At 40.4% G+C, this 20,895-nt stretch overlaps 1 protein-coding gene across 6 annotated transcripts in view; it reads right to left on the bottom strand.

The window, feature by feature from the left end:
• LOC113951318 (transmembrane protein 132B-like) overlaps positions 1 to 20,895 on the bottom strand; it is a 230,497-nt gene that overhangs the window by 63,303 nt on the left and 146,299 nt on the right. For all 6 annotated transcript variants that reach the window (XM_027652173.1, XM_027652178.1, XM_027652176.1 and 3 more), the window contains one exon: positions 4,991 to 5,177. In XM_027652173.1, coding sequence (XP_027507974.1) covers positions 4,991 to 5,177 — 187 coding nt within the window. The remainder of the gene's footprint in view (positions 1 to 4,990; positions 5,178 to 20,895) is intronic.

Here is a 20,895-nt window from a genome sequence, read left to right on the forward strand (position 1 = left end):
TAGCAATTTGCATTTATTTATTTCACCTATGTAAGCAGGCACATCCAATCCTTTTCAACTACCAGAAAATGCTCTAGCAGTTACAGGACAACATATCTTCACAGATTCTATGTGTCACAGTTCACAGAAAATGAATTTAGAATGACTTGCAAAGCTGTACTTACAGAGGAATGCACACACAAAGATGGTTTTCATATATGTTCAAACCCACTATCCCTCCTAACACAGCTCCAGCTGCACAGCTTTTGGGATTAAAACAGCAGCGCTCCGAAGGATTTCAGAGGTTTTTATGTTTTGAGTTTTGTGTTTTCTCAGCCTGTTGTCCAAAGAACTTAAAATTTCACTGATCACTTTTAAAGCAGTCTGAAAATAAAGAATCATACATTTCCCTATGTACTTATAGGTGGGTATCTTACGAAACCTTGTCTCGAGATATATATATATATATATATATATACATATTTTTATACCTGTACAGCTACAGCAGAGGACAATTATGCATATATCCATCTTTCATGCTCAGAAGGGGTGAATTTCCCAGTCTAGGTTTATCTACAGAAAAAAAATCCTTCCAGGTTATTCTGGGAGATCAGCTATAAAACAAGGGCCAGGTAGGACAGCTACATAAGGCACAGAGTCTCGTCTGATTATCTCAGCATAAGCCACACGGAACACCAGACAAAACAAACAATCTGTTTCCAAAATGGTGTAAAACGCACACAGCAACACCATCTGGGATCAGATCACACCTGAGGCTGGAAAGGCTGGAAACGGTGCCAGTGAGACAAGAAGTGCTTCCCACTCGGAATTGATTCTGGGCTGGTGCTCTGGTCACCTGTGAGGAGACACTGAGGCCACACTTGGACTGAACAGAAACTGGGGTTTTTTGTAGGGGGCATTTGCTGAAAGGTACACTCTCCCCTCTTATGTCCTTTCCCCTCTCAAAACATTCACCAAGCAAACCCAACCGTGCTGTCCCACGTGGCTTTGGCTGTAGGCAGGCAGGGTCACTTCCTTCTCCACACTCCTCTCAGTGTGTGGGAATGAGGGAAATGACAGCACAGCTTAACAAGAGTATTCCCCACTATCTTCCCCTAGAATAAGTGCTATAGGACTGCAATGTCTCAGCTGGCATCTGATTTAGAAGCAGGGCCATAAGCACAACTCCACACAGCCAGCCTGCCCTTCCTGCAGCAGTGGGGGTAGCACAGCTGGCATCCAAACCAGCTCCCGAGAGGTTCAGGCTGAATGCAATTGTGATTCTATCTTGATATTTTTCCTTTGCCAGGTCTCCCAGGGATGGTCTGCATTCCCACGGCATCCTCTCTGTGCACCTTCCCACTTGCAGAGTCTATATTGCTCATCCAGGAGTAGAGATAAGACTTTCAGAAAGCAAATCCTCAATTACTGGAGTGTGCTGTTTCCATCTGGGTGTAGTTTCCCAGGAAATCCCAACTGCCTGGCCCTGTGCAGTTGCTGAAACTGGATGTTTCAATTAGAGGGAGTTCTAGGATCTGGGGAGAACTGTGAGATGATGCAGAAAGCAGGTTCTCTTCCAATATGAAATGTTGTTTTATTTTCTCTCATTAGTGCAAATGTTTTATTTATTTACATATTCTGAATGCACTGAATTTGGCCGTAAAGATTTATTACATCTGGCCAATGAGATTTATTATATAGAGGATCATTCAAATTAAAATGGACAGTTTGGGAGGAATTCCCAATATTCCAAGATTTTATTCTGGTCCTTCTCAAAAAAATATATAAAATGCTTCAAGAAACCCAGAACATTTTACAATTATCAAGAACATTTGGGTTTGCTACACTGAGTACTTCCACTTTTCTCACATTCTAACAAGATTCCAGATTCCTTCTAATGTCCCTATCAGAGTTCCTTTTTAGTCACAGCTTACAGGCACTGCAGTTTACCATCATGTTCTTTGACCAAGTTATGTGGGATAACCCCATCTCAAGAGGAGGCTAAGAGCAGGCACAGAGCACTGAAATCCTATCCTGGCCAGGATTTCACCTGTAGACTCTCCCTGGCCCTGTTTCCTTCTGTCCTTCTTCCCTTTCCTTCAATCCCAAAACTCTGCTTGTTAATGCACTGCCAAACTGATGTAACTAATATGCAATATCAATTCACTAAAGCAAGACTGTTGGCTAATAAGGAGCAATTTTTTTGCCACGTAATGTGCAAAAATCGGTTTCATCTTCACTTAGAGAAAACAAAAAGCAAAATAAGCAAAAGAATGCTTTTCAAGCTTGGTACCAAATGTACATGTTAACAACACTAGTTTTGATGTTAAAAGCTTCTATGAACTCACTAAGGCAAAAAATCAGCCCTTTTCATCAGGCTATTATTCAAAGGTTACTATGTAGTCTCCAATATTTTTATCTACTAAAAAAAGCGAGATAGAATGACAAAAAACATCCCCATCACTATCTCCAGTCACCACAATGCAATGATACGATAAATTCTCTGAGTGCTCTTTCAATTTTCTCCTCTTTGTTTAAGAAAGTAGCACGAAAAACAAACATAAAGTCATGATCAACTGCAGCAACAAACCAGTAATACTCCAAAGTACATGGAATAGGATGTCTTTTCATTAAAAAAACCAAAGTTGTCTATAGAAAGACAAAATTAAAGTTTGGTTTTCTTTAGTAGGATTTCACATCTAATTTTCCCACTAAGTTCTTACTGAATCCACATCCATCTTTCTACTGGAATTTTTTCTTCCTCATGACACTGTGCATGACACTTCTTCATGTAAGTGCTGGTGCCATTATCACTGAGATATCACAAGGGTTTGGTAATCCCATCAAAACATTCACTCCTGCAAATAAGGCACTAAAGGTTTTGCTCAAACCCTAAACTCTCAAAGGAACTCCATGTTTTCATCCATAAATATTCAGTGTTTACAATGAAAGAGTGGATACATTGACAAGGAACAGTGAGTAATTTATGTTCAGTGCAATGGCAAAGGCATGGAAACACTCATTCCTGAACCCCTCTGTGGTGCTATTTTGAGGGGTCAAGGTCCAGGAGATGACAAAACTTTGCTTCACAGCACAAGTGCACTCAGAGGGAGCTGCCTTACCAATGAGCCAGGAAAATCTTCAAGAGGAACAAACATTAAAATACTTTTAGTTCAGTCTAGAACTCTCAGGAATGTTCTTCTCTGAACAACAAAGGATGATGTGCAGAGTGATTGTTTTTTGCTCCTGATGGGGCAATGCAGTGCCAGAACCTGCAGTTCTGGCAACAGAACAACAGTTGATGACTTCTAAATGAAGCAGAGCTGCAAACTGGCAAACACAGGGAAAGAAATGCCAATAAAAGTCCCTGCCATTGCTGTGATCAATTCTCCAATGAGTCCTGGGCCAAGTCAGTCAGGGATGCTCACGTGCAATCACTAAGTGACAGCCTAATGAGAGACCCATTCAAGGATTAAGGTCATAAATTCACCAAAAAAAACCCCACTTTCTCCTTTACTCCACAGTTAGTTTACAATGACAAAGTGTTAACAGAGATTAGATCAACTCCACTCTGAATTCAGGTTCAGCACCAGATTTTGTCCAAGAACAATCAGAGACAGCTGAAGTGGCCAACAGCTGCCATAACTGCAAAGAGATGAAGCAAAACCTTGGCAAATCCCTGGCAGAGAGAGCAGCAAAGCTCTGATCCAACATTCACAGTGAGCTTCTGGGATGCATTTGCTTTTCTTTTATACCCACGGTGCTCTGCATGGCACAAACTCCTTGCTACCCACCTGAAACCACGGTGCTAAGTGCAAGATGTTCCTGCACCACATTTTCTCATTATTACATCTGATTCACTATTACTACTTGATTATATTCTATCCACACAATTGGAGTTTTGTTTCATCTCCTACATGCTTCAAAAAGAGAGGGAGCAGAAGAAAATTCTCTATTGACTTTTCTGCACATAATTTCTCCTCTATCACCGGGCTGCCAGAAAGTGCAGCCTTTGGTAGTAGGAACTGAAAATTAAAATCATTTGGAGTCTTGTTTCCTTTACAAGCATCTTACCTTTCTTCTGGTCATGCCAGTGGTCATGCAGAGGAAAATGCCAATATTTGTTGGTTGTATGGTGTAATAGAAAGAAAATTAGCACAGACCAACTCAGAAAGGAAGGGTAAATGTTCATGAGAAAGTAAGCAAAAAAATACCAGAGTGTTTTTGAGGTAACTGGTGTAACATCCTGACTCTCTGGCTGTTTCTCTAGTTTTACACTCAAATATCCCCACTGACATTCCTGTTCATGTGTAAAGCTCTAGTACTAAAAAGTCCACCAGGCCCAAACACAGGTCAAAGGTCCCTGCTAGAAAAGGTGCCTTTGATTTTATCAGGATATATTTGCATTTTTTAAATAAATCATCAGCCTCAAGCTTTCTGCACAAGCACACCTTAAACCTGCCTGGAAAACATGCTCAACAGCTACATCTCCAGAAAGTATTTGATCCTTTCTATGTAACTCAAACCAGACCTTTTATTAAATTGACACTTTGCAGTTCACTAGACTATTTGGCTCTTTTGGGGAAAAGCACAGCAGAAAACAGTCCAGTTGTTTGGTTTAGCAATGAAGTTTCCCACACATGCATGCTAATTTATTTCATTGAAAATGTCCCAACTAATTACAACATTTACCCTCAGAGCACAGGCATGGCAGTCGCATTAATACACCAGAAGACAACGGCTCCAGAGGAGCCATTACCATGTACCAGGCCAATAATCCACAAACAGTAAAGGATTTTCACAAAAGACCCAAATGGTTTCCAAGGAGCCATTCTGGCATATCAGGTAAATAAAATATTATTGAAATGCATTTTTTGCATTTAAATCACCAGCAGCAGGTGCATAGGAAGTGGCTCATAATAAAAAGGCTCACATTCCCTGGAATACTAACGAGGATCAACGGAAACACAGAGCAAAAAAAAATAAAAAAGGAGGAGCAGCAGGTTCTTACCATGGCAAGAGGAACAATTCCCACAAACATCGTTCGGCTGACGAAGATCTCGGAGACCATCAGCTCGCTCACGGAGTCATCCCGGGGATATTCCACCTGCCAGGTGATCTGCTGGGCCCCTGCCAGGCTGCTGGTGTTGTCAACCTCAAAATCCATCTGCAGGATCTCGTAGGAGGACATGTTTGCTCTGAGAAAAAAAAAAAAAAAAAAGAAAAAATAATTCCCCATAAAAAGATTTGCCTTTATCTTTGACACACCAAACAGTTTACCATTAAATGCAACATATGGATTTGAAGACACTGTAAGAAAACTAAATAAAACTAGACACTGGGCAATTGCTACATTTTCTAGATAAGGTGACACTGTATCTTTTAGTTTCCTGAAATGGAGGCATTTTTCCCATTAAATTCAGGCATTCATTCTTTATAATCTCAATGAACTTACAGAATAAGCCACAAACCCTGGGAAAAGCATTGCACAGATGCTGCTAAATTATTTAATATACCATTATTATAATTTTGATGCTGCGCAACAAGAATGTTCAGCCATACCTCATATTGTGTCAGAAATGAGCTCTTGTGAGGGAGAAAAAGTCTTTCAAACCCAAACCTGCCTTTATCTCAGTGAAAAAAATGCATTTGCGAAATTATCCATGACAATAAATGAGGCATAGACTATCCTTATTTTCAATTCAGGACGACACTGTACTCGTCAGTGGTGCAGACTTGTAATTATATGGCAATCATTACATATTTCTCATCTGGAAATATAAGTTTAAAAGTAAAGAAATGCATGTAAATGCATGGCATTGAGAAATGAATTTAAAAATTAATTCTGCTTCTTTTCTTAACAACGACACTTAGCACTCTCCTCAGGTCCAACACTATGTAAATATTAATAATTAATCCTCAGGTTAGAAAGAAAGATCTTGTCTTCGTGTTACAGGGAAGCAAACACCAAGATTTAACCAACAGCATTTGGCATATCCACAGCAGGGATCTGTTTAGAAGGCAGACCTCTGCTCATCCAGCACTTTGCTTCCACAAAACTTAAGGTATTTTACAAAGCAGCACACAAGCTCCAGTCCCAGTTTTCCAGACAGACACCTGCAGTGTGGAGACCCAATGGAGGTCACAAAACACTGAGAAGGGATGGAGAGGCAGCGAACTTGAGTGCAGACCCAGCTGCTTCCTCAGATCATTGGAGAGACAACTGATGTTCCCAATAGTGCTGAAGTTGTGGGGTATGTGCTCGTAAACTGGTGAAAATGTGAATTTGCTGTATGTTAGGCCACTCTGTAACAACTTGAATGCACTCTCACTGTGAGCAGGAGGATCTTGTTCCCCTCCCAGGGATGTTCCCTGTGCCTGCAGGAATCCCTCAGTAATCACCCACCTCTGCACCTTCACCCTCTGTCCTGTCCCATGGTGTGCCCCTTCCCTAAAGCAGTGACTCCAAGAGCTGTGTGTCACAGAAAAGTTTTATCCTGCTGCTACAGAGAACAAAGACTTTAAACATCCTTTTCCTCTTCCCAACTGCACAGAGGCAGAATCTGGGTCTGCCATATGTTTTTGATGGCTCATTGTAAAGGAAAAAAAATCTGAACAGGAATTATTGATTTTCATGTTTTCTTTCTGACAACAAACAACGCAAACATATGCTTCAATGCCTGGAGGATAAATATTTTCCATGCTGACAGAAGATAATATCCACCTCCAGGCAAAACTAAAAGCTATTAAGTCATCTTTTGGGTGGCCAATCAGACAACCAGCAATAACCTTTTAAGATAAATTTTATTACACAATAATAAGGATGTAATTAAACCATTTCTGTTAAAAAACATAACCACTGTGGGCACCACAATGGAGTTCTCAACTTCATAGTTTTTGGCATATCACTTCCAGCAGTTTGTTTTATCTAAATTACATAAAATTAATTCGCTCACAACACAGATATAAAATTCAGATATGAGCTTTACACTAACTATAGATCTAGATATTGGGCCTGCCAAGGTATGTTTAGGTCTGCAATTTAGCTTCAGTCTGTTCAAGTCAATAGTTGCCATTCACAAAAACACCCATGAATGGTTTCAAACTCAGAATAAAAACACCAATGGAGGAATTTGGTTTAGAAACACCAATTAAATAATACACCCAGTTAGTCTGCAGTGATAAATCCATTCCACATGAATAAATTCCATTCCAGTCCCAAAGACTGGCCCATCATACCTTCAATTTACTGCTTTCCTGTTTTCCCTTTTACACATCCAAAAAGAAATTACAGTAGTGGTTTTATGTTTTTAAGACAGGCTGGGACTCAGATCTCCCTAAGAGGAGCATGTGTGGGTCTTGACTATACAGTAAGCTGAATATATGACAGGGAGTAAAACAGCTCCAGTGCTTGTAAACATGCAGAGATCTTCACTGCAGCCTGAGCACGGCTGTAGAGCTGCACAAGACAGACCTTCCATTTAAAGGCAGACATGGTTATCATTGCTGGGTTAGCAAGGAGTCTCTCTGCACCTACAAAAGAGCACCAACTCACATATACAAACCTTCCTCAGATCTAACTGTATTAACATATGAACTAAAGCAAAGCTCACTTCCCAGTCCTCATCCTGGTTCCAAAGGTCCTTATCATCACCTGGAAAAACAGTGTGGCTTGTCAAACATTTTTCTGCTTTGTGTCAGAAGCAAATGCTGTAGCTTGACATATTAATACTGATCAAAGAAGGATCCACTTCCAGTTTGAACTTCTGCTAAAGGAGATGGATTTACTGTCCCTATCCATTTTTCACCTACAGAGTTTCTCCACTGAGTGTACAGCTCTAGAAAACCAGCATTCAGCTTTCTGGACTCTTTTATTCACCAGCAGGTTTCCAGTTACCTTTTAAACAGCGGGTGAATGAATTTTCTCTGAAATTATGGTGTCCCTTTTGTCCTCTTTAGGACAGAGATTCAGCCTTCGAGCAATGCCAAGTGTTGCAGTATCTGGGACACCAAGTGCCCCACAGACTAATCCACCCTCTATGTTCTAAGTTCCTTCCCAGGTTACAGCTACAGCAAAAACACATGATAAAACCTGAAAAGTGAATTTCTTTCGTGCTCAGACGAGATCCTGCCTACTGGCTGCTGCATCTCTTATCCCACAGAGGCTTCTTTCCTAGTAGAAAGATTGGTATTACATTCATAATTCTTGCAGTTTATTAACCATCCTCTATAATACCGTGTGGGAGACCACTGCCTTTTTCCACTGAAATTGATGGAGGTTGCTAACGTAAAACCAGAGATAAATTAAACCATAATCAAGACCTCAAAGGTTAGCATTTACTTATGTCAGCTCCATTAGCTGATGAATTCACTTCCCAACACCTGTATCTAAATTTCTCTCCTGGCTATGCAGCATTACACTATAACCCTTTTTAAAAGCAGTTGTTCCACCCTGCCATGGCAAATCTTCAGCTTTCAGTCTGATCTGTCAATCTGCAACTGCCTGGTGAAGACAAAATGCTACCAGTGGGAAAATCCACAAGCAGAGAAGACAAGGACTGTAACTCATGCTGTTATCAGCCATTAAATCCTGTTAAACCAAATTTTATCCTATCAAGATTTTTCAACTTTTTCTGGAGACCTATTTCATTTTTCTCTTAAATAAGTTTGTACTCTTGGGAAGAGTCTGATGGAATCTAAGGACTACAAATCACTTCTCCTTTCCATATCTTTCTTCTCTTTTTAGTTAAATATTTCCATTGTCCAGTGAAGTTTTTTCCCGGTTTAGGATTTTGCCAAACCCTAGTTTAGAGGAGCAATAAAAAATAAAAAGTCAAAATTACTTTTATAAAAAAAGATTATTTCCTGCAAGCACAAGGAAAAGACCTTATAATTTTAGGCAGCTGGCATGCTTGCTAATAAGTCCATTTCTATGGAAATGAGTTCATAACTATTAATTTTGCCTGCTCCTGATCTATTCTTGATGAGCCTTTCAAATTTAGAAAAGCGCTTCATGATTCTCTCAATTTGGTAATTACTAACTCCCTTTGATGAATCCAGCCCAGTGTTTCAGACATGAGACATTCATTACACATTTTTCTCTCTGGTGAGAAAAGGAAAAAAAAAAAAACCCATGGGTCTTTTTGGATTTATTTCCTCTCACAATCTCCAGTAAGTAGGTCCTCTTCTTCAAATTGTGATTTATAATCCTATCTGCGTATTCTCACAATGCTGCATCTCATAGGTGGTAGAAGAACCTCTGAAATCTTGAGATTTCTGCCCAATTTCCTATTGTCTGCCCTCATATCCATCTGATGCATTCAAACCAGGTTTCCAACAGCCCACCCAAGCTTTGTAACATCCCCAGTTCTCATTCCACACCCAGCAGTCAGTGGGCATGGTTGTGACCCCAGCTGGAGGAGAGTTTTAGCACAGAATGGTAAATCCATGCCAAATAAAGCCAACCCCGGTTCCAACCTACACCAGAATAGAGAGTTATCAGGACAGGAACGTGTTGCTAAGCCCCAGAGTTTTCCAATGGACACATCCAGGTGGGCAGCTGGAAAACTGGGGAGGAATGTTTAACAAGGACAGGGGGAAATGGCTTTAAACTGAAAGAGGGTAGGTTAAGATTAGATATAAGGAAGAAAATCTTCCCTGTGAGGGTGGGGAGGCCCTGGCACAGGTTTCCCAGAGAAGCTGTGGCTGCTCATCCCTGGAAATGTTCAGGGCCAGGTTGGATGGGGCTTGGAGTAACCTGGGATAGTGGAAAGTGTCCCTGCCCATGGCACAGGGTGGGACTGGATGGTTTTTAAGATCCCTTCCAACCCAAACCATTCCAGGATTCCACAGTTCATTACCTCATTAAGTATTTCTATTGAGATTCATAGGCTTTTTTTTTTTTTCCACAAAATAATAGATCACTGTGAAGATCCAATATAGTTCTGATGTGAGAGGTTTTAACAAGTACTACAAAATCACCTGACATCGAAATAATAATGAATTTAATTTTATTTTTGTCTAAACCAAACATAGAGTTATTGAATTAAGTACTGGAATAATACTCAGGGATGGATGTCATGACAGCATAACAGTCCAAATGGTCAGTATTTCACTTCAACAAACAAATACCTATTATTCACTATTATGAAATATTTCCATAGCTAGCCAACCTGATGGGCCTGCCCTATGTATTTGAGAGAGAATGAAAGATGCCACAATGAAGGATGATAAAGCAGGACACTGCAGTGCCACGGGCACATGGAAGGGTTTTTGGCTCACACTGCCAGGTCATCAACAATTTAGGTGATAAAAGTCAGACACTTCTATTAGTGCAGTTGGCTATTACAGGAAATCATGAGTTTCATTCATTCATAAAGTAATGTTTTTAATAAATGGCAATTTGTTTATGAGGCCCACAGCAGTGTAAACAAAAGTCTAAAAAATGGAGCAGACACGAGGTAATTGAAAACAATCAAGTGCGTGGTATCATGTTGCTTCAGAATCTTTTCAAGGTTAACAATGGCCAATTCTTTCTCTGACAAATTGTAACCAAATTCAATAAGAATTAAACTGTTACCGAATTCAATGAGAATTTAGTGACCTTACATTACCAAGGTACATTAGTTTATAAAATATTTCAGTAAAAAAGGTCTCACTCCTTCAATCTCAAGAGGATTAATTTCATAAGTACAGTTTATTGAAAAGCAAACACTTACAGAAGGAGGTTTTTCAACAACTCATTGGAAAATGCTCAAGACCCTGATTTCCTGCTGAAGTCAAATGAAGCAACAGATGGCCAGGACCTCTGGGGGAAAAGATCCAGATTAAAGATCCTGACCTTTTCCCCCTAAGGAAATTAAGATCCCAGCAGCCTAAGATGAAGGAAATGAAAGCAAATACCTACTAACAGGGCAGCATGCAGCTTCTGAATTATGAAGATTTGCATACTGACAGCCCTTCTGCCCTGCTGAAAGCTGCTTTCCTGCACAGGGCACTGGGTAACAGGGACAGGGAGCAGCTGACACCTTTAAAACCAGGGTATCTTTGAGCACCCACAACATCCTTACACCACCTTACTGAGGTGAAATGGTCTTACATACAAGGTCTGACTGGATAATGGATGTTCAGACCTAAGTCCTGTTCTCCCAGTACCATTTGCATTGGGCTGTAAGGACACAAAGCTGTATTTGAGGTTGGAAGAGCCTGCTCACACTGTTCTCCCAGGGTGGTTTGCTGAGGAAGGGTCTCATCCTGAGGAGCACTGGAGATGGGGCCTGGCTGGAGCCCTGCAGAAATGAGAGCAGGTATCCCTGTCGAGTGTTGCAGTGTGGATGAACATCCCTAGAAGCCAGGGATGTCCTGAGTACTTCTGCAAGCTTTTGCATCCATGTGCAAATGTTCACTTAACACAGTGCCACTGCCCCTTGCTGCGCTGTCCCCAGAGGTTTTTATTCTGCTGAGGGAAACCAGACAGCTGAGGCACAAGGCAGGCACAAACACTTGAAAAACGTCCTGCTCACTCCTCTTCCATGGCACAGCACAGAAAGGCAGGGCAGGAGCCCCAGACAAAGACAGGATGGATGGCAGGTGGAAATTAAGTCTGCAGGGATGGAAAAAGTTTGCTTGTTTCCTCTCATGATGCATTTCAAAGTCACAATTTACCATTTACTCTGCTGACTAATAGAGAACTTGCTCTGTTGTCCAGTTTACTTTACACCAAATACAGATTTTTTCCAAAATATTTCTTGGTGCCTGATCTTGTTTTTCTTTCACTGCTGTAAATTCATGTTTTTCACAGATGCATGGGCAAAGAAAATGGCTACAGAGGATAAACCCAAGCTGCTCAATCCGTTAAGAATGTATGGATTGACACAGCACATTTTAATAATCCAGTAAAAGCCATAAAAACAAGAAGAAAATATTTTTGTTCAAAACACACCACCAAGACCAGATATTACTCATGTTATTTTGCTTAGCCAACATTTTCCTACAACTGAAAACAATAAATCCAGATAATGAGCAAACCTTTTAAGCTCTTCAGCTTCCTCCACTGCCAATTCACAACTGTGCTGCTCACTAACAACTTGCAATAACTTCCACTTTATTTGATTTTATCAACATCATCATGACAGCCCTGGAGACAACTGAGACAATTGCTTCAATTATTTTTATTTGCTTGCACCCTTGTGACAGTGTACAAAAATGCTTCTGGTAAAAGAGCCCTTAGATGCTATTTTAGTCAACCTTTAACAAAACAACTTTTAGGACCAAATCCAGGATGTGTGTAATTGGTGAGTTCCATTGGTAACATCTATTGCTGGCACTGGGACTCCATTTGTACCTTTCTCATGACTCTCCCCTTTTGAAACTGCATGCAGTCTTTTGGGGTTTAAAAAAGCATTTTGATTGCGCTGGAATGTTTTTCTGACTACTATTTAGAACTTCTTTATTGCTGTGCTGGGTATTTCTTAAAATAAAGCTTCTCTGCCAGGAGGAAGCATCTTGCTGGGGAACACAACAAACACATCCAGTAGGAAACTGGGGCCAGAGTTTAGCTGATGCTGGATGCAAATATAGAGGGAGTTATTGTTGTTTAAAAAATAAGAATGATTTTATGATGAAAGACATGCTGAAACCTATCCAGTTAATAAGTATCAACAGCCCAAATGGTGCTTATAATTTTTCTTTAACTATTCAGAAATTCTTACATATTTACATACCATAATCACACGGTCTATTTTCAACATTGCTGTGCAAGCAGCTGAAATATATTATAAAGCAGAGATGGATTTTTAAAGGACCAGCGACTGAAAATTCAAGATAATAAATTCAGTGGTACAAGAAGTTCTTTGCAGTGCAGGAACTCACATACAAAGACCCTCATTCCACAGACTCTCAAGAGATCTTTAAAAGAACAAGAGCACAACTCTGGGAGCCTGTAGCACAGCTCTGTGCTGCAGCTGAACAACCCAAGGCACAGGTAACTTCAGCCAATCTGGGTGTGAAGTCAATGCAGCAAACATTTCACTTGACCTCAGAGAAAACAGAGAGGATGGTCAGGGGCATCCAGAGGCTCGATGGTGGAGATAGGAAACATACCCTGAAAGCTACTGCTGGAAATCCTTGGTGACTCACTGCAGTGGGATGGGACAGACTCTGGGCTGTCTGTAATGTCACCACAGAACAGCCACATACACGAGTTTCTTGCAGGTAATGAAGCAGAAGAAAAAGGCCACTCCTAATTCAGCTCCTCCACTATCCCCACACTGGGTTACTGGCCACCAGCTCAGCACAGCTGAAGGTGCTTCATTCAAAGTCTTTCTCTTCTCCTGCCAGCCATTAAATGGAAGACATGCAACAGTTTAATTTATTTGTACGTCTTCCAAATGTATTGTGTCAGGAAGGGTGACTCTATGTGGCAGCTTCTGAACATAAAAAATTATGTAATTTTTGAATTTTATATTTACAAATAATGCATGCAGCTTCCTCATCTTCCTAGATAAGAGCTTGGGTAAGTGACCTAGAGGAACCCTAATGGCTCAAAACACATTTCCAATAACACGTTTCTTTGTCATTTTAAACACTTCATGATTTTTATATGCCTGACATCAGGATTACATGATCAGACTCTTCCGTGTACAAGTCCATGAGAAAAGAAAAGAATAACACAACTAGACCTAGGAGAAATTTCCTTGCAATCCAGTTGCTCTTTTGATCTCAGAATTACAATTGAGGATGACAGCGGGATCTCCCTGGGGAAAAAAATCAACCAAAGGGGATCTAGAAGTGCAAATTCCCCATGCACTGAATTTATGAATGAAAGGAAAGGGCAGACAAGTTGCAGACTGTGACATGAATATACCTAATGTGCTGGAGGATACATAAAAGTGACAAATGGTGCTCTCCTCTTGAGGATTTGAAAAGCTAAGTCAACACCTTTTTAACTTAATCCTTTGCTTAACGGGCAGAGAGTGTAAATAAGTAAATAACAGAATTCGGAGCAGACAGCAAAGACAATGGGACATTTAAAAACAGTCGAGTTTCTTTTTATTTCTACAGCTTACTAAGACTGCACAGAACTCATAAGTCTGCTGTGGAACATACTGTAATGCTACCTGCATGAAATAAAGATCAAAATAGAGACATGGTAAGAATTATTTCATTCCTCCTACCTTCTCTTCGGATGTAAACAAGATTAAGCATCTAATGAAGTAGACCTAGCTTTCTTTGAGTCTAATGTACTCTGAGATGGAGAGATAATGTGCAGGCTGCCCTGTGGCTAATTCACACTTGTGCTAAGAAATAAATGGCCATGGTAACATCCTCAAAGCAGGGAACAAGGTAGCCCATTAACATTAACACAAACAGGACCTCCTCTCTCCCCACTTCCCTGAGAGACACATGGTGTGCATGAAATTGTTTTATTTTAAAGGTTGATCATTATGTTTTTAAAAAGAGTTAAGCGTTTCCTCTCGCTGTCGATACCCACTGAACAGACAGTAAAAACATGACAGTGAGACTGGCACAGACACATCAGTTTCTCAAGTTTTAATTAATAAACAAGATTAATTCATCCAGCTGAGCAAACACAGGGAGGATCAGGGTCTGCATTCAGTGTATGAACAGAAAGAGCCATCTGCAGTAATTCTATGTATCTCCATTCTTTGCTGGTTGAGATCAGCATGAAGTCCTGATCTTCATATCAAAACTAAAAGCAGGAGAGAAACAACCAGTTCTAATCCAAGTCACCCCATTAAAAGGCTGGTTTTGTTCCAAAAGTGAATCCAAATATCCCTAGAGACATGAAGATAACTCCAAATAACAAAATACAGAGGGGTGAATTTAATATTTCTCTTTTTAAAAATCACCCCACAATTACATTTTAATAGCATGAAAGTAAGGTCAACACAACAGTCATCCTGTAACATCTGCAGGTCACCTTTCCAAAGGGCAATCAAGACTTTGTCACACTTGCAAGACAATGATTTTCTAACACGTGACAAATTCCAAGGCAGTGACAGCTAATGGGGGGCAGCTGGAATATTGCTCAGAGCCAAGGTCATACCAGGAGTAAACGAGTGCAGGCACAAGTGAGTAATAGATGAGATTAAGTCATTTAGGTTCTGAAAAGGAATAACTAGAAATGGAGAGGGGAGAAGTGGTGTTCCATCCCACCTGCCCCACTCCTTTGTTTAGATGATAAAAGACAAAACATGATACCAGAACTTTATTTCAATGAGTTTTCTCAGTAACAACCTGTGATGGAGTGGGGCTGAGCATCCAAGCTGAGCTGCTGACCAGTGTGAGCCAGTCCAGACACACTGGGAAGGATCCCAAGGACATCTCACCGAGGACATTTTCATCGGTGAGTCTGAGCAATGTATGACCCAAACACAAGAGTAGCAAAAATACTGGTGTGATGGAGAGGGTGTTATATTGACTCCCTTATTACCCACTATAGTAGTCACATAATTTGGGGATTGATTTGTTTTTTCATTTTCCTTGCTACAATTAAAAATGTTACCTAAGCAAAAATACCAGCTGTCACAAAGGATGAAGAGACAGATAAAAGGATTTCTAGAAAAAGAAGGCAGGTTCCTGCAAGCACTGCAAATCATACTAAAATACATAAAATATCCCTAACATAATAGGTTAACATAAAGCAGAATTAAGAAAAAATATTCTCTTTCTATCCCTATTCCTCTCTTCCCTGAATCTCTTCAGGATTTCATAATCTCTTCCCTTCTCCCACCCCCCTCACAACTCCCTTCCTCCCCATACAAGAATATGCTTGGCCCTGGAAAATTGTTTAGCTGAAATCCTTAGTTTTTGTCGAGTCCTGGCATTCTTTGGACAGCTGTATTTACACCCATTGCTGGTGGGTAGTCATGCTGGAAGCAATTAGCTTTCATGCTTTTTCAATATCGCCTTTCAAAAACTTTGAGATCCCTCATCGCTATTGATTTAGATGTAGAAAAGCACGGAAAAAAAAAAAAGAAAAAAAAGAAAAAAAAAAAGAGTTCATCCATATGCTGAGCTCCTTTAGTCTAATTCAAATGCAGCAACTCCAGCTCCCCACCACCTAACAAATGCCACCACAGACACGCTCCCAGCCCATCAGGGAAAATGCTCAAAGACCTTGAAAACCATCACCACAACACTGCTGGGTCCAGCTTCCAACACTGCTGGGTCCAGGAAGGATTCAGCAGCCAGCAGCCACCTCTCCTGGAGATGGACAGGTCGCTTTTGAGTGCATCTGTGGAGTTTAACAACACTTTCAAGTGCATCCTTTATATTTTTCTAAGGGAAAAATCTCTCACTGCTGCACTATTTAAAAGGGAAAAAAATGGGAAAGAAAAACATGGTATAAGACTGTAGCTAAGTGTATACTGATTGCAGTAATTGCATCCATTCCTCTGTTGGAAAGTCTTGTATTGTATTTCTAATACACGCTGATAAGTGCATTCACAACATGATTAACTGCCTCCAGACAAGAATGGCTATTATGTTTAACAGACTGATTAGCAAGTGACATAGCTGCAAACTGTACTCTAGTAAATTGGCTGCTTTTAAATTACAGCAACTTTTTTATGGTTCCATCTTTAAAATGCAATGGTTTGTTACACATATGCAACATAAATCCCTATCTGACAGTAAGTAATAGAGGATACTGAGCTTTTAACTTTTAGTCTTCAGATCTCAATTAGAGCATTGCTCATTTTCTTTTTAATTACACCGAAGTCTGCACCATACACGGCACTCATCAGGCATCATCCTGCCTTCAGTGTTGGTCTCTCAAAACCTATCCTTAAACACAGGGACAGTGATTCCAGTCCACCTCCTTCAGAAGTTCTGCCTTATTTCAGCCACGGTTTTTGCTGGTTCTGTAGCACTCATCTAACAATAAGTGTATTCTTCCCAGCATTTGATTAATTCCTTCTTCTTACCACTACAGGCACCTTTCCCATGGACTTTCAGAGAAGACCCAGTGACCTCCGAGCAAGGCAAAGGGAAATGCCAGTCTGTGCCCACAGAAGCCTCTCTCATGCCCTGGAATGGAATCAGAGATCTCAAATCTGACCTCAGTCCAGACTGGCCACGGCATAGGGCACATCCCTGCTATAGCCAGGACTGTTTCTACTTCAAGTGAATTGAGCTTCTCATTAATTCTCTGTATGTTATACCAGCAGTGGGTAGGATTTAGGTACACAGTTCCTTGTAGTGCTTCTGAAAATCCTACCATTGAATGCACAGTTCTGTTTTTTGGATTGCTCTTATTTTTAATCACTGTAATGTATGAGAGCAGCAGGCTTGTTTTGGGCCCTCTGTGTATTTCATACAAACACAACTATAAAGACAGTCATGACCCCAGAGATCTTGCAGTCCACAAGACAGAGACAGAAATGAGATTTAACAATCTGCACCAATTCAAATTCATACAGAAGGCACAAACCCTTTAAGTACAAATTTATCTAGAGACTTTCAAGCTCAATGACATCATGTACTTCAAACCAGTTTATTTATAACATAAAGCTTAGTATAACTTGTAAGGAGATAGAATAAATCAATTTGCTCTATCACAGAACTTCATCAGATACAATACAGATGGTTCTGCTACCATGGTTAAAAATAACCTATACATTTTTAAATCAGCTCAAGGCATTTATCAAACTAGGAAACTGGTGGAGGAGGATGTTGTCTAGCTTGTGTGCAGTAATGGGAATATCCACCCAGCAGTTTGGTGCTTTTATTAATCTTATCTCCTGTGTTTATAATTTTATTCTGGACAGTCAGCTGAACTGGGAGAATTCATATTCCAAAATCATTTATCTTTGCTAAATAGCAGGACAGAGCAACTTGAAGATGTTTATTGAATGTAGATTAGGAGGGAGAAAAAAATAATCCAAAGGGCAACCTGAGTGTAGAACGGGACATAAAACACTTCAGTAACAAACCCATTGTAAAGCAAACCTGGAGTCCTGACTGAGCAGTCCAACACTTTGTGCTGGATGAAAAAGGATGATGGGAATTAAGAGACCCCAAGGGGTAAGCCCTATAGTAAATTAATTGTCAGAGAGATTGCACCACAGAAGTGGCTGTGCAGATCCTGGCATCCTCCTGCGTGGTCCTCAACCAGTCAGCTTGTGTTTCCCAGCTAATCTGCACCAGGCAGGGAGACAGAGTACAAAACACCCCATAGCCCTGCAAATAATACTGTTTGAAGAATGAAATTCATTTGTTTCTCAGCTTTCATTGCTCTTGTTCTCACATTCCACCCACAGAGGGAAAATTAGGTGTTGAGGTTCGCTTAGGATTTATTTACTAAAGGATTTACTGCAAGATATTTGAAGGAGCTCTGTTCAGCTCTTCCCACTGGAAGGAAAACCATAATGCCCCAGTGCCTCTGGAGAGAGGGAACATAAAGCCATCATGAAGGAACAGCTCAGGATGCATATGCCCAAAGAGGCAGGATCATTCTCTATGCTGGAAGGAAATTCCAGTTTCTGTGCAACCCCTGCAAAACGAGGAGGGAGAGTTCATACTGTGACCACTTTTTCACTTTTTTTTAAACCAGGTATAATAAGCTCCTGGGTCAGCCAGAGCTTTGACATCCACTGCCTATGATTTTTCTTCATAATGAGCTCCCTAAAAAAGACCAAAAGCCTTCGTAGCTCAAATAAAGCCAGATTTCATCATCATAAACCTTGAATATGTAACTTATTAAACAGGGAAAACTCCAAGCAAATAGATCAAACGGAAGAGAAGCAGAAAGGCCTGTACACAGCTCTCCCCCTGGAGCATGGAGTCACTGCAGGTAGGTCCTCCACACTTGTTCCCAGCTAACCTAGAGACCTCCTGAGCTGCAGCAAACCCTGCCCCACACCTGGTGGTCCCCAGGCAGATCCCTCCATGCCCCCCCCAGCTGGCTGCCTGCTCCCTGGGCATCTCTGCACCAGCCACTGGTGACCAGCTCCAAGCCATGACCCCTCTACTGCCACATCCTTCTTTCCCTGGGAGGTTTCTTGCAGAGCACATTCAAGTCTCATGATCAGATCACTGTTCTGAGCCCCCTTTATTGGATTATAGTGTTGGCCTCCCAGTTCAGCACCATTATACAACTTCTTGGTGTCAGAACACTGACCACAGTTAAGATCTACCAGTTACTTGACCAGGATATGCCTCCCTCAAGTAGATGCTCAATGCACAGGGCAGGACCACTCAAGAAGTTTAACTCTCTGAAGTCCATTGAGCTTTATATTTCCTTTCAGTGGGCAGAAGACGAAGATCTGTTTGCATCTAAATCTAATCCACTTCTTGAGTAGGACCATAAATTTAAAAAATAAAAAATCAAAACATAAAAAATTCTGGCTACAATGTCAAGTTTGAAATTTACTTCTGCCTTTACAAGATAAATTTAAGACAAACAAGATACCATTAGAATTCCAACCCAGGCTATTCTATGATTCTATGATTCTATGATCTAACGTGACCCCAGAAACACACAGAAACTGCATAAACTGAACAGGGTGAAGGATCAACAGTAATCCAAATTTGTATCAGAATTTAGGGTAATCTTTACAAGTTCACTTTCTAATTATTATTATTATTATTAGTGCAATTAACATGGATAATAAGACATATAAACAATCATGGGGTTTTTACCTGCTTTGTGAAGCTGCTCACAGCACCTAAATCTTGTGCCATGGGTCAAATTCAGCTTTTGACATAGATTTGGTCTGAAGAGCAGGAGGCATTTTTTTTTTAAAGTAAGTCCATTTTCAAAAACTACTTCTGAAAGACAAAAAAACCCTTGAGGGTATTTTCCTCTGTTCCTAAGCTGAATACTGAAACTGGGTTACAAGAGGAAAGCAACCTCTACCATGTTTCTCACAACACATTATTAAACAGCACTCTGAGGTTTCCAAGTTATATTTGCTTTTAAATTGCTTTTAACACGGGAACATCAGGTTAATGAGCTTTACCCAGTTCGACTGGAGGCACTGACACCAACATAGCACGTGTGTAAGTCTGTTTCTTTTGAAGAATAAAGTAATTTCATGTTATTTATCTTGGGGTGAAACAATGACATCTTCAGCATAGGAGCATGGAACAATCGAGAAAGTCTGGAATTCTGATAAACTGAAGCTTCAGAGGAGAGTGGGAAGAACTGATGAAAAGAATGTGAGATTTCAAAAATCAAGGGAAAATTCTTTAAAGTGATGAATCAGAGGGAAAAGAGACTAGGCATCTATTTCTTTAAAAAATCTGTACTTTCCAGTATCCCTTTTTATTCAAACCTTTTGCCTTCAGAACCCCAACCCTTAAAAATACTTCTCACCAGGGCACCATATAAACAAAGCGGGCTGTGGGAGGTAGGTGTAGATTATCAGCTTTAGCTGCAAGACTTGTACTTCTGCATATCATTTTCAGCAGAGGCAATGCAAAAAAAAAAAAAAAAGCAGAAAAACCTTTAAAATCAGGAAGCAGGTTCGAAGGCAGTCTGTAGAGCATTTTACTAACACCTATTTCCATCAAGCTGACCTAATACTGGGGACTTTCACCACTTGTGAGTGAATGCAGGAGCTGCCACTTTAAATTAATTTAAAATAAAACAATTTTCAATACTAAAGATAAAACACAATTGTTCCAAGGAGACCTACAAAGCAGAACAAACAAGATAAAGGCTCCTTTCCCCTCACACAGCACTTGAAGTGACATTGGTTTTAAACTACCTTCAATACTGGTCTGCACAACTGTCTGCATTTGGCTCATGGGACTGAGAACACAAAGGTCTTTGTAGAACCAGACTAAAGTTGAAGTTTCATTTTCTTGGAGTTCCTTCTCCTCATTATCTTCCTTTGTCTCCCAGACTTTACCTCTCTATCACTTTCCCCTAAGCAATTTCCTGTAAGT

The sequence above is a fragment of the Corapipo altera genome, unplaced genomic scaffold (assembly GCF_003945725.1).
Source record: "Corapipo altera isolate COAL_440 unplaced genomic scaffold, ASM394572v1 67, whole genome shotgun sequence".
Classification (NCBI taxonomy): domain Eukaryota; kingdom Metazoa; phylum Chordata; class Aves; order Passeriformes; family Pipridae; genus Corapipo; species Corapipo altera.